The 13,762-nt window shown below is 44.8% G+C and overlaps 1 protein-coding gene across 13 annotated transcripts in view; it reads right to left on the bottom strand.

Annotated features, from left to right (window-relative positions):
• The window catches only part of LOC106595398 (unconventional myosin-Va), a 98,759-nt gene that overhangs the window by 78,700 nt on the left and 6,297 nt on the right, over nt 1–13,762 (bottom strand). Inside the window, exon 1 of one of the 13 annotated variants that reach the window (XM_045689357.1) lies at nt 278–534. The exons of the other annotated variants lie outside the window; for them this stretch is intronic. Coding sequence (XP_045545313.1) covers nt 278–316 — 39 coding nt within the window. The 5' untranslated portion in view covers nt 317–534. Of the gene's footprint in view, nt 1–277; nt 535–13,762 lie in introns of those variants that run through there. 13 annotated transcript variants of the gene reach the window in all.

Here is a 13,762-nt window from a genome sequence, read left to right as displayed (position 1 = left end):
TTTGACCAGAGCCCTTTGGATGCCATACAGGGTTCCATTTAGGATGCAGTCTTCAACAGACAAACAACCCTTCCTGGTACAGGAGAGACAGGGGATTTTGGCTAGTTAGGACACCAGATCAGTGCAGACCAGGGTGTGTCTGACCTCCATGTTGTCTCCAACTCACACAGCTACTGGACAGGCCACGCTCTCACACACAGGCCTGAAACGTTCTACTACAACACAATAGAGAAATAAAACAACCAAAGCCAAGCCAAGTGAAAGGAAGTGAACTTACTTTGACAAACATATAATCCAACTCCTGATTCTCGTTCATCTTCACGCCTCAGCAGATCCCAGTGCCTTATCTTAAACTTTGCCCCCTCCTCTTCACCTCCCGGCCCCACACACACACACACCTTGCAACACACTCCCTGCCACACACCTGGCCAGCGGAGGGAGGTGAATGGATTAGAGTGATGGTTATAGCGTTGCAGACAGATGAAATATTCCCATTGTGTCTGACAGTGATCAGGACTCTGTCTCTCTCCCTCTGCCTTCTACTTTGCTCTGGTCCAACCCTGTCATTGGACGACCCAGATTTCAGTCAAACAGCCCAGCTCCCGCCCTCCCAGCCCAGACTACCACCCCTCAGTCACATGAGAACGGAGGCAGACAAAAACTCGCTCAAACACACACACGAGCTGGGACGAAGAACCAAAAATGATCCACACCGACCAAACCAACCACTTATCGTGGACATTTGGCTGATATTGTTCATCATGATAAATAACCTATAGCACCCTACTAGAGAAGTGTGAAGTTTGAAATTAAATACGTTTGCTAATAGTAGTTAAGGGAAATATTTTTTTAAATAACTGTGGTGCACATAATGTTATAAACTTATCATTCTGGTGATAATTCAGTAAATTTATCATGATATGGATTTTGGTCCATATCGCCCAGCTCTACACACACACACACTCCTTCTCTCCCTCACACACACAGGAGCAAACACACTCAAGCTAACTAAAGCTACAGGACTCTCCTCAACCACAAAATTACCTAAGTCTTTGGCCCCTTACTAAGCAGTTTGGCCCCTTACTAAGCCTTTGGCCTCTTACTATGCCTTTGGTCCCTTACTACTGCTCCAAACACTGTGCCCAGAAAGTCACAACACACACACACACACACACACACACACACTACAGAACAAGGCATGTCTACCTGTCTGTGTCTGTATTTGAGTGTGTGTGTATTTGTGTGTGTGTGTGTGTGTGTAGCAGCAGGATGTCATGTAGATAGCACTGTGGACACGACTTCTCCGCTCAATTACCATAACAGAGTTACCGTGGTAATCTAATGCACATGTCCCGTATCAGCGTCCGAGGAAAACACACAGACACACAATTATGAAATGGTCCAGCAGTTTGTCCTACTAGCTGACTGATCAGTAGCATGAGGAAAGTGTGTTTAGCTTTGAGCCGAGAGATGCTGTATTCTTCTCTGAGCTCTCCCTAATGCCCTTTAGGCTAGACCTGACTGAGTACTGGAGCCTGATGACCAGACACACTCTGTTCACCAACCCGTGACAGCAGAGAGATCATTTTCATTTTTCTATAGTGAGAAAGAATGAGCTGACGTTCATTCCAACAGAGTAACGTCATGCTGTAAGCTACACCTAAACTTAACCCTTTGAGTTGTGGGTTTGGTGCTGGCAACAGCAGAATTATAGTTATTGGTACTGGCAACAGCTGGGTTGTGGGTTTGATTTACTGAGCTATGCGTTTCTTCATTGTACCTTTACCTGCCTTCTTTCTCCTCTCTCCCTCCTTCCGCTTCCCTCTAGAATATTGGGTCCTCTGACTCTCCCACGGCCGGAGCAGACAGGAGACAAACCTAGTTTACAATACCACCCTGTGTGTGTGTGTGTGTGTGTGTGTGTGTGTGTGTGTGCAGTGTTTTCCATTCGCGCCAGCAGTCGGCTAATCAGACGATTAGACTCATTTTCAGCCGGCTACTTTTTCACTTCATATTAACTAGGCTACTTTTCATTTAAAAGTTTCAATTTGCTAGCCTGATGTGCCTGTCAGTCACAAAGTGAATGATGACAAGGAAACGCAGTCTGCTGTCTGTCCCACGGCCTGCCGGTTCAATGTCTCCGCTGTGGTTGGTTGCAGTCAGATTTCTTTACATGGAGGAGGGAGGAAGCATGACGCTAGTGAATTCTCACGTCCCATGTAATGTACATGGTAACGATACCAGACAGTGATGCTAAAGAGAGTGACTCTCGTCAGTCAGTGTAACATACCGAATCGCATCGGTGAGAGAGCCGTTCATTTGGCTCCCTAATTTGTACAGTGCCTTCGGAAAGTATTCACACCCCTTGACTTTTCCCACATTTTTTTGTGTTACAGCCTCAATTTAAAATGTATTAAGTTTAGATGTTTTGCAATGGCCTACACACAATGCCCCATAATGTCAAAGTGGAGTATTTTTCGGGGACATTTTTACTAATTAATTAAAAATGAAACAGCTGTCAATAAGTTTTCAACCACTTTGTTATGGCTAGCCTATATAAAAGTTCAGGACAACAACAAAAAAGTGCTTAACTTGTCAACATAATAAGTTGCATGGACTCACTCTGTGCAATAAGTGTTTAACATGATTTTTGAATGACTACCTCATATCTGTACCCCACATATACAATTATCTGTGTGGTCCCTCAGTTGAGCAGTGACTTTCAAACACAGATTCAACCACAAAGACCAGGGAGGTTTTCCAATGCCTCACAAAGAAGGGCACCTATTGGTACAGTTGAAGTTGGAAGTTTACATACACCTTAGCCAAATACATTTAAACTCAGTTTTTCACAATTCCTGACATTTAATCCTAGTAAACATTCCCTATTTTAGGTCAGTTAGGATCACCCCTTTATTTTAAGAATGTGAAATGTCAGAATAATAGTAGAGAGAATTATTTATTTCAGCTTTTATTTCTTTCATCACATTCCCAGTGGGTCAGAAGTTTACATACACTCAATTAGTATTTGGTAGAATTGACTTTAAAATTGTTTAACTTGGGTCAAACGTTTCAGGTAGCCTTCCACCAGCTTCCCACAATAAGTTGCGTGAATTTCGGCCCATTCCTCCTGACAGAGCTGGTGTAACTGAGTCAGGTTTTTAGGCCTCCTTGCTCGCACACACTTTTTCAGTTGTGCCCACAAATGTTCTATAGGATCGAGTAGGTGGCTTTGTGATGGCCACTCCAATACCTTGACTTTGTGGTCCTTAAGCCATTTTGCCACAACTTTGGAAGTATGCTTGGGGTCATTGTCCATTTGGAAGACCCATTTGCAACCAAGCGTTAACTTCCTGACTGGTGTCTTGAGATGTTGCTTCAATATATCCACATAATATTCCTTCCTCATGATGCTATCTATTTTGTGAAGTGCACCAGTCCCTCCTGCAGCAAAGCACCCCTAAAACATGATGCTGCCACCCCCGTGTTTCACGGTTGGGATGGTGTTCTTCGGCTTGCAAGCCTCCCCCTTTTTCCTCAAAACATAACGATGGTCATTATGGCCAAACAGTTCTATTTTTGTTTCATCAGACCAGAGGACATTTCTCCAAAAAGTATGATCTTTGTCCCCATGTGCAGTTGCAAACCGTAGTCTGGCTTTTTTATGGCGGTTTTGGAGCAGTACTAAGCAGTTTGGCCCCTTACTAAGCCTTTGGCCTCTTACTATGCCTTTGGTCCCTTACTACTGCTCCAAACACTGTGCCCAGAAAGTCACACACACACACACACACACTACAGAACAAGGCATGTCTACCTGTCTGTGTCTGTATTTGAGTGTGTGTGTATTTGTGTGTGTGTGTGTGTGTGTGTGTGTGTGTGTGTGTGTGTGTGTGTGTGTGTGTGTGTGTGTGTGTGTGTGTAGCAGCAGGATGTCATGTAGATAGCACTGTGGACACGACTTCTCCGCTCAATTACCATAACAGAGTTACCGTGGTAATCTAATGCACATGTCCCGTATCAGCGTCCGAGGAAAACACACAGACACACAATTATGAAATGGTCCAGCAGTTTGTCCTACTAGCTGACTGATCAGTAGCATGAGGAAAGTGTGTTTAGCTTTGAGCCGAGAGATGCTGTATTCTTCTCTGAGCTCTCCCTAATGCCCTTTAGGCTAGACCTGACTGAGTACTGGAGCCTGATGACCAGACACACTCTGTTCACCAACCCGTGACAGCAGAGAGATCATTTTCATTTTTCTATAGTGAGAAAGAATGAGCTGACGTTCATTCCAACAGAGTAACGTCATGCTGTAAGCTAGACCTAAACTTAACCCTTTGAGTTGTGGGTTTGGTGCTGGCAACAGCAGAATTATAGTTATTGGTACTGGCAACAGCTGGGTTGTGGGTTTGATTTACTAAGCTATGCGTTTCTTCATTGTACCTTTACCTGCCTTCTTTCTCCTCTCTCCCTCCTTCCGCTTCCCTCTAGAATATTGGGTCCTCTGACTCTCCCACGGCCGGAGCAGACAGGAGACAAACCTAGTTTACAATACCACCCTGTGTGTGTGTGTGTGTGTGTGTGCAGTGTTTTCCATTCGCGCCAGCAGTCGGCTAATCAGACGATTAGACTCATTTTCAGCCGGCTACTTTTTCACTTCATATTAACTAGGCTACTTTTCATTTAAAAGTTTCAATTTGCTAGCCTGATGTGCCTGTCAGTCACAAAGTGAATGATGACAAGGAAACGCAGTCTGCTGTCTGTCCCACGGCCTGCCGGTTCAATGTCTGCGCTGTGGTTGGTTGCAGTCAGATTTCTTTACATGGAGGAGGGAGGAAGCATGACGCTAGTGAATTCTCACGTCCCATGTAATGTACATGGTAACGATACCAGACAGTGATGCTAAAGAGAGTGACTCTCGTCAGTCAGTGTAACATTGGCTTCTTCCTTGCTGAGCGGCCTTTCAGGTTGTGTCGATATAGGACTCATTTTACTGTGGCTATAGATACTTTTGTACCCATTTCCTCCAGCATCTTCACAAAGTCCTTTGCTGTTGTTCTGGGACTGATTTGCACTTATCACACCAAAGTACGCTCATCTCTAGGAGACAGAACGCCAGGGGCGAAAATCTGATATCCACTTTGGAGGGGACAATTACATGAAATTTTCTCAAGAGCAATTCCTGAGGGGGACACCAAAAGTAGTGCTGTAACACATAGCCTACATTGTAATATGGTAAATGTATATTGAGGAACCAAAGAAATAAAGGTGTTTGCCGTACTCCTAACTACCGGTACCCAAAACTACACAACTAATCACAATAGCAATACCATTGCCTTTAACAAATCTTAGTTCAGTCACCAGTTTAAGTTGAGAGTGGGGGTATCCATGGCATTTTCCAATTATGTTCCTATTTTACAAGTCAAAACAATTGAGAACCTTTCATAATGTTGCCAAACAAAGACTCAACAAACTTACCTGAGACTCCGTCTCTGCCAGTCTGTCCCTGCATATCTGTCCCCAACTCTGCTGTCTGTGTGCCATCTGTTGCCTGCTCTGCCTAATGACATCATTGTGAAACATTTCCATTAGAATTTCATTTCTTTCTTATGAACATTTAATCAACTAGTCTTTGAGATATTAGGCTACTAGGGTTCTTACTATGCGTTTTGGTGTATTGAAAAATACTCTGATGTCCGTCTTTTATTTTTCTGCCATTTTTCTACCTGGCTGGCTGGCTGGCTACACACACAGTGTGTAGGTTATTTACAGTAGGAGATGGGCTTCTATCATCTTCAATCATTCTATTTGGGCTTCGATCTAAAAAGGTAGCTAGCAAATGTGAAACGGATTAAAATGACAAGAGTTGACAGCTGTATGAGTTCACCATTTACACAACATATGCTGCAACCTTTTGTAATTTTAATAGTTTGTTTCATATTGGCTGGCTTCCAACAATAGCTGAATTTGCAAAGCTAGCGAGCACCAATTCAGTTTCAGTGGTGTTTGCTATAATCTTTGCTACCTGGGTTAAATAAAGGTGAAATAAAATAAATAAATAAAAGTTCCCTTGCAACAATTTAGCTTTTGCAACGAGACCATTAAATATATTTAAGACAATGGTAGAAGAGAGTGTAGTTCTGTTCAGTTTGGACTTCAGTTTATAACCTTATCACAGGGACTTTGAAGCACTAACTTACATCATCTGCATGCTGATTCCATCTTTGACGACGCCACATAAATGGAATAGGTACTAGCTAGCTTAATAGTTAATATTTGCGCGCTAGCTCTGCATATTCAGCTAGTGTGTGTGTGCGCGATTGACTGGATGAACCTCACGGCAGTTACGTGCAAACTAAGGAACTGGCAGTGGATCAAACCATTGTGAGGCAAAGGGCGGGGGGGTCGCAATCTTTTGAAACTTAAAAACGCGCTATTAAGTGTCTATAATCAGCACAATTGCTTTCATTGCGTATTATTAATATTATTTAAATTACATAGTTATGTTTCAGTGATATATTGGGGGGGACAAATCATATTTTTCCCAGGATGGGGGGGTCGTGTCCCCCCCGTCCCCCCCGGGATTTCCGCCCCTGCAGAACGCGTCTCCTTCCTGAGCGGTATGATGGCTGCGTGGTCCCATGGCGTTTATACTTGCGTACTATTGTTTGTATAGATGAACGTGGTACCTTCATGTAACCAGTGTGAAATGGCTAGCTAGTTAGCGGGGTGCGCGCTAATAGCGTTTCAATCGCTGACGTCACTCGCTCTGAGACCTTGAAGTAGTTGTTTTCCTTGCTCTGCTTTTGTGGAGCGATGGGTAACGATGCTTCGAGGGTGGCTGTTGTCTATGTGTGCAGAGGGTCCCTGGTTCGAGCCCAGGTAGGGGCGAGGAGAGGGACGGAAGCTATACTGTTACATTGATGCTGTTGACCCGGATCACTGGTTGCTGCGGAAAAGAAGGAGGTCAAAAGGGGGGTGAGTGTAACCGGTGTGAAATGGCTAGCTAGTTAGCAGGGTGTGCGCTAATTGCGTTTCAAATCGGTGACGTCACTCGCTCTGAGACCTTGAAGTATTTGTTCCCCTTGCTCTGCAAGGGCCGTGGCTTTAGTGGAGCGATGGGTAACGATGCTTCGAGGGTGGCTGTTGTCTATGTGTGCAGAGGTCTACAATTGCTTTTCTGAGGTCTTGGCTGATTTCTTTTGATTTTCCCATGATGTCAAGCAAAGAGGCACTGAGTTTGAAGGTAGGCCTTGAAATACATCCACAGGTATACCTCCAATTGACTCAAATGATGTCAATTAGCCTATCAGAAGCTTCTAAAGCCATGACATCATTCTCTGGAATTTTCCAAGCTGTTTAAAGGCACAGTCAACTTAGTGTATGTAAACTTCTGACCAACTGGAATTATGATACAGTGAATTATAAGTGAAATAATCTGTCTGTAAACAATTGTTGGAAAAATTACTTGTGTCATGCACAAAGTAGATGTCCTAACCGACTTGCCAAAACTATAGCTTGTTAACAAGAAATTTGTGGTGTGGTTGAAAAACGAGCTTTAATGACTCCAACCTAAGTGTATGTAAACTTCCGACTTCAACTGTAGATGGGTAAAAGTAAAAGAAAACAGACATTGAATATCCCTTTGAGCATGGTGAAGTTATTAATGACACTTTGGATGGTGTATCAATACACCCACTCACTAAAAAGATACAGGCGTCCTTCCTAACTCAGTTGTTGGAGAGGAAGGAAACCGCTCAGGGATTTCACAATGAGGCCAATGGTGACTTTAAACCAGGTACAGAGTTTAATGGCTGTGATAGCAGAAAAATTAGGATGGATCAACAACATTGTAGTTACTCCACAATACTAACCTAATTGACAGAGTGAAAAAAGGAAGCCTGTACAGAATAAAACATGCATCCTTTTTGTAACAAGGCACTAAAGTAATACTGAAAATAAAGCTATTCACTTTTTGTCCTGAATACAAAGTGTTATGTTTGGGGCAAATCCAATACAACACATTACTGAGTACCATTCTCCATATTTTCTTGCACAGTCTTGGCTACATCATGTTATGGGTATACATGTAATTGTTAAGGACTGGTAACTTTTTCAGAATACAAAATAAACGTAAATGGAGCTAAGCACAGGAAAAATCCTAAAGGAAAACCTGATTCAGCTTTCCACCAGACACTGGGAGATGAATTCACCTTTCAGCAGGACAATAACCTAAAACACAAGGCCAAATCTACAATGCAGTTGCTTAGAAGACAGTGAATGTTCCTTAGTGGTCGAGTTACAGTTTTGACATAAATCTGCTTGAAAATCTATGGCAAGACCTGAAAATGGTTGTCTAGCAATGATCAACAACCAATTTCACAGAACTTGAAGAATTTTGGAAAGAATAATGTGCAAATGTTTCAGAATCCAGGTGTTGAAAGCTCTTAGAGATTTACCCAGAAAGACTCAGATGCAATCGCTGCCAAAGGTGCTTCAACAAAGTATTGACGCAGGGGTGTGAATACTTATGTAAATTAGATATTTCTATATTTCATTTTCAATAAATTAGCAAAAATGTCAACAACAAAAAAATCAGTTTTCACTGTCATTATGGGGTGTTATGTGTAGATGGGTGAGAGAAAAAAAATCTGTTTAATCCATTTTGAATTCAGGCTGTAACACAAACTATTGTGGAATAAGTCTAGGGGTATGAATACTTTCTGAAGGCACTGTATAGGCTACTGTAGGCCTAAGCTGTTTGATTATCTTCAGATAAATTATGAAAACATTCAATGAAGATGGTGAATCACTGCAGGAACAATAGGTAGTGGAGAGCCTCATTCTGATCCACAAATGATCATTAGGGCCCTCATGGAATCCAGGCATTAAAACAGAATTCAACAATATTAAAAAATGTATTGACCTTAGTAGGGAATCAACTAAATAAATATTACATTCATAATTTGCCCAAGTTTATCTTAAGACATGAACAGAAGGCATCAGTGATTCCTATTTCCTGTAACTTTCTGAAGAGCCAAAGAGAATGCTCCTGTCTGAGTGTGCGGTGCGCGCATCTACCACTTTGTATAGCCTTTAGTGATGCTGTTAATGAGAACAGTCTTCTGGTAGATGGAAAGGCTTTCCCAAAAACCTTCTCAATTAAATGTTAACTACAAAGTAGCCTATGCTTACCTGGCAGAATGATACAAATAATCATGTTATCAATCCAGTGGGTATTTGTTTTGTAAACTCCCATTACACGTACTGCTAAGCAGCCTCTTCCTAGGTGTGCACTTTAATTAAAGGGTAACTACACCCAAAAATCTACATTTCTCTCTACACAATATCACAACAAATGTTTCCAATCTGGGAGGTAAACTTGATAAAATATTTCATAATTTCGCTGTGCATTTCGGATGATATCATGGTATTAGACTGTACGAGAGGCCAGCAGAATAGAGCTCCTTAGGCAAAAAAAATTAAGAAATTGAACCCCCGAACCAGGGTGCCTGGCTGGCTAATCTATGTACTTGTGGGAAACACTGGTGTGTGTGTGTTGCGTATGCAGCGGAGAACCTTCTGAACTAACCGTTTATTGGTTAGAGACACAAAAAGAAGAGTGTTCCCTAGACCTCTGTACGTACAAATAAAAGCACACACACCCTCTGGGAAAACCTCTGATTTGACACACCCTTCCACACTTAGACTAAAAGGCATTAGCAATGCACACAGACATTTCACTTTTTATGGAAAGACTTCATTTGTGCAGCGGTGAATGCATCCTAAGTATGGATAGTCATGTCTGCAGACAGATGGAAATACACTGCCGGTCTGTCTAACACAATCTTTCTATATGTTTCTAATATATCCACACACTCCTTCTTCTGCTGTGTGGATGGATGTGATAGTAGTAACCCTGAGGACTCGGACACTTCAGGGTATCAGTCATTCACACCACACCAACACACACCACTCTCTGTTCATTCTGAATACAGCAGCTGGCCTAATGGGGGGGATGGGCAACTCATCTCTCTCACACACCCAGACTCTCTGCCCTCATCTGAATTATCCTCCTCACATTGTTGCTCAAATACAATAACATCAACAACAAAGAAGTATTATTTTCTTTGTTGGGTAGGGTCGTTATTCTAGGCTGTTGTCATTAATTTCTTTATTATAATTATACTAAACTCAAATTGCATCCCTCAATTTGGGCCATTTTGATCAGGCAGTGATACCTCTCTATCTCTCAGCTCTCACCATTCCCCTGGCTAGCTGTCTCGCGCTTGGGCCGCGTTGTGTTTCACTATATTGGATCACTCCAATACATTGGTATCACTCTGCAGCGGAGGGATACATCCAAGGTGAGGATTTACAGAGTTACTCCCGTTTACACCTGTGTCATGGCTGGGGTCCGCCCCTACATATAGACCCCATGGCCGCGACACACATTCTCTTTCATTTTCTCGGCGGACGTCCGTATGGTTTGAGGTACAAACTTTCTGAAGTTCGCTTGGTAAGTGTAATATCTTGCGTGGAAGTATACTCACTGGCTGTTTGCAGCATGGAGCAGCTGGCCACATGGCCAGACCCTCCTCTTGAGTGCTCCACTCGCTGCGCGCAGTTGATCTGTATCTTCCGCCTGTGATTTGTCGTGCTTGTGTTTCCTTAGCTTTACACTACGACTCTGTGTGCATCCATTAATATATTGGTGGCTCTTGCTGCCACAAACTGTATTTACCTTACACAACTTGCCGACTGGCTTGTTTTGTGTGTGTTGTGAATTGTTTTAACATGCTGTCCCCACGCTATAGGCGCAGGTTCTCTGCTAATTACCCTACACGGGTTTTCTTGTTCTTTCTCCTGCAGAATGTAAGAGTATGGTGGTGGGCTGCCACTACGTTGAGACATTAACTGTGGAGTTCCTTAGCGGAGTTATAGTCCATCACGTTTTCTGCTTGGATATTAAACCTGATAGGTAAAAATCGCAGTTGGCGTAAAACAAAAACCAAAACACATAAATCAAATCCATTACCTGATTGCTGTTTTTTTGTCTGCCTGTTTTTCCCACAGGGGTCTCCCCCTGTGTTTGCAGAGGTACTGGGTAATTTATCCCTCACGGGTTCCTATTCCTCCAAGCTGGTCACGACATGGCTCTCCCAGTGCGTCGGACCCCTGCTCCGTGACCTTGTTGGCTTGGCTGAGCTTATGGCTTCCCTGTGTGACAGGTGTGATGGTGGCATCCCCTGGGGATCCGCATACCTTGTGTATGCACTGCCTGAGTTTGAGCCATTCTGGATGCCTGTTTTGTGTGGTGTTCTTAGAACGCCTGCACCTGGCGCGATTGGAGGCCATGCGCAAGTGGGTCGGCCAGGCTGGGGCTCAGGCTGGGGATGAGCTCCCTCCCTCAGGAGTGGTGCGGCAGCGAGCTGTTAGTCCCTCTACTGGGCCCAGTACCCCTCCAAGGAAGCGTGGCCAGAGCCACCGCAGGCAGAGCCCATCTCCTGCCAGTCCTGGATGGGGGCATGATTCGGACCGCTGGGACCACCTTGAACGGAGGGCGCATGCCCTGCATCAGGAGGTTGATAGCTTCGATGGCAATGACAGCTGTTCCCTGTTGGCCAGTGATAGGCTGTTCCTGGGGGACGATGCTGGCACTGTTCACCACGTGAGCGGGGCTACCAGGCTGACAGGCCATCAGAAGCCGCCAGCAGGGCTTCATCGCCCCCAGCAGCTCGAGAGGCTATGAGAGGCCTACTCACTTGGGTAGCCACTGCACTGGACATCAACTGGTGGACAGTGAGGACTCTCCATCTGTCCCCCTCTTTGAAGAGTTCTGCGAGGCCTAGCAGGAGAGCTGGGCCTCTGCCAGGGCGGAACTCCCCCCCCAGAGGTACAATGCGGCCATGCTGCATGGCACGTAGGACGTAGGAGCTCCTCCGGGAAGTGATGGGAGGTGTCTCGCATGCTTTCCCTGCTCCAGAGGGATGTGGCCCGCGCCAACGGACGGGCCATGTTGCAGGTGGTTACCTTCTGGCACCATGTCTGGCTGCCCCAATCCCGTCTGCCAGCTGCTCTCCAGAGCACATTTGCCCCTCACCCCATCACCCCAGTTCTGACGTTGGCCCAAGGATAGATAACATTCTAGAGCAGACCGATAAGGTTCGTACGGACCGGGAGACCCTGAGACGGTTCATACCGCCTCCTCAGGCCCCGGGTCCAAAGCAGACGGACCGTCGCCACCCACCTGCCCCCGAACAACGATGGGGTCCTTCTCCTGATGCATTGCCTCGTGCTAAGGGACGACAGCGGGGAGGGGCACAGCGTGAGGTGAAGCAACAGCCTGTTTTTCCCCACACGGGTCTTCCCCAGTTTTTGCAGCGGTACTGGGTAATTTATCCTTTTCCTCCAAGCGGGTCACAACATAAGCTCTCCCAGGGCTTCGGACCCCTGCTCCGTGGCCTCGTTTGCTTGGCTAAGCTTATGGCTTCCCTTTGTGACAGGTGTGATGGTGTCAACCGTCACCACCATAGGGACGTACCTGGGGGACCCATGCACCCGGGGCCCTTCTTTGGACACTGTGTTAACAAACCTCCAGACGAGCTTCAATGCCATACAACTATGCTTCCATGGTCTCCAACTGCTCTTAAATGCAAGTAAAACATAATGCATGCTCTTCAACCGATCGCTGCCCGCACCTGCTCGCCCGTCTAGCATTACTACTCTGGACGGTTCTTCCTTAGAATATGTGGACAACTACAAATACCTGGGTGTCTGGTTAGACTGTAAACTCTCCTTCCAGACTCACATTAAGCATCTCCAATCCAAAATTAAATCTAGAATCGGCTTCCTATTTCGCAACAAAACTTCCTTCACTAATGCTGCCAAACATACACTCTTAAAACTGACTATCCTACCGATCCTTGACTTCGGCGATGTCATTTACAAAATTGCCTCCAACACTCTACTCAGCAAACTGGATGCAGTCTATCACAGTGCCATCCGTTTTGTCACCAAAACCCCATATACTACCCACCACTGCGACCTGTACGCTCTCGTTGGCTGGCCCTCGCTTCATATTCGTCGCCAAACCCACTGGCTCCAGGTCATCTATAAGTCTTTGCTAGGTAAAGCCCCGCCTTATCTCAGCTCACTGGTCACCATAGCAGCACCCACCCGTAGCACACGCTCCAGCAGGTATATTCACTGGTCACCCCCAAAGCCAATTCCTCCTTTGGCCACCTTTCCTTACAGTTCTCTGCTGCCAATGACTGGAACAAATTGCAAAAACCACTGAAGCATGAGACTCATTTCTCCCTCACTAACTTTAAGCATCAGATCATTGCACCTGTACATAACCCATCTGTAAATAGCCCACCCAACTACCTCATCCCCATATTATTTTTTTTTTTGCTCCTTTGCACCCCAGTATCTCTACTTGCACATTCATCTTCTGCACATCTATCACTGCTGTGTTTAACTGCTAAATTGTAATTATTTCCCCACTATGGCCTATTTACTGCCTTACCTCCCTAATCTTACTTCATTTGCACACACTGTATATAGACTTTTCTATTGTGTTATTGACTGTACGTTTGTTTATTCCATGTGTAACTGTGGTGTTTCTGTCGCACTGCTTTGCTTTATCTTGGCCAGGTCGCAGTTGTAAATGAGAACTTGTTCTCAACTGGCCTACCTGGTTAAATAAAAGGTGAAATAAAATTAAAATAACAAAAAAAGAGGAGAGGCGGGCCCCGGCAGG

Source organism: Salmo salar, chromosome ssa11 (assembly GCF_905237065.1).
Source record: "Salmo salar chromosome ssa11, Ssal_v3.1, whole genome shotgun sequence".
Lineage (NCBI taxonomy): Eukaryota > Metazoa > Chordata > Actinopteri > Salmoniformes > Salmonidae > Salmo > Salmo salar.
Note: the sequence above shows the minus strand (reverse complement) of the source record. Positions and strands in the feature narration are given on the sequence as shown.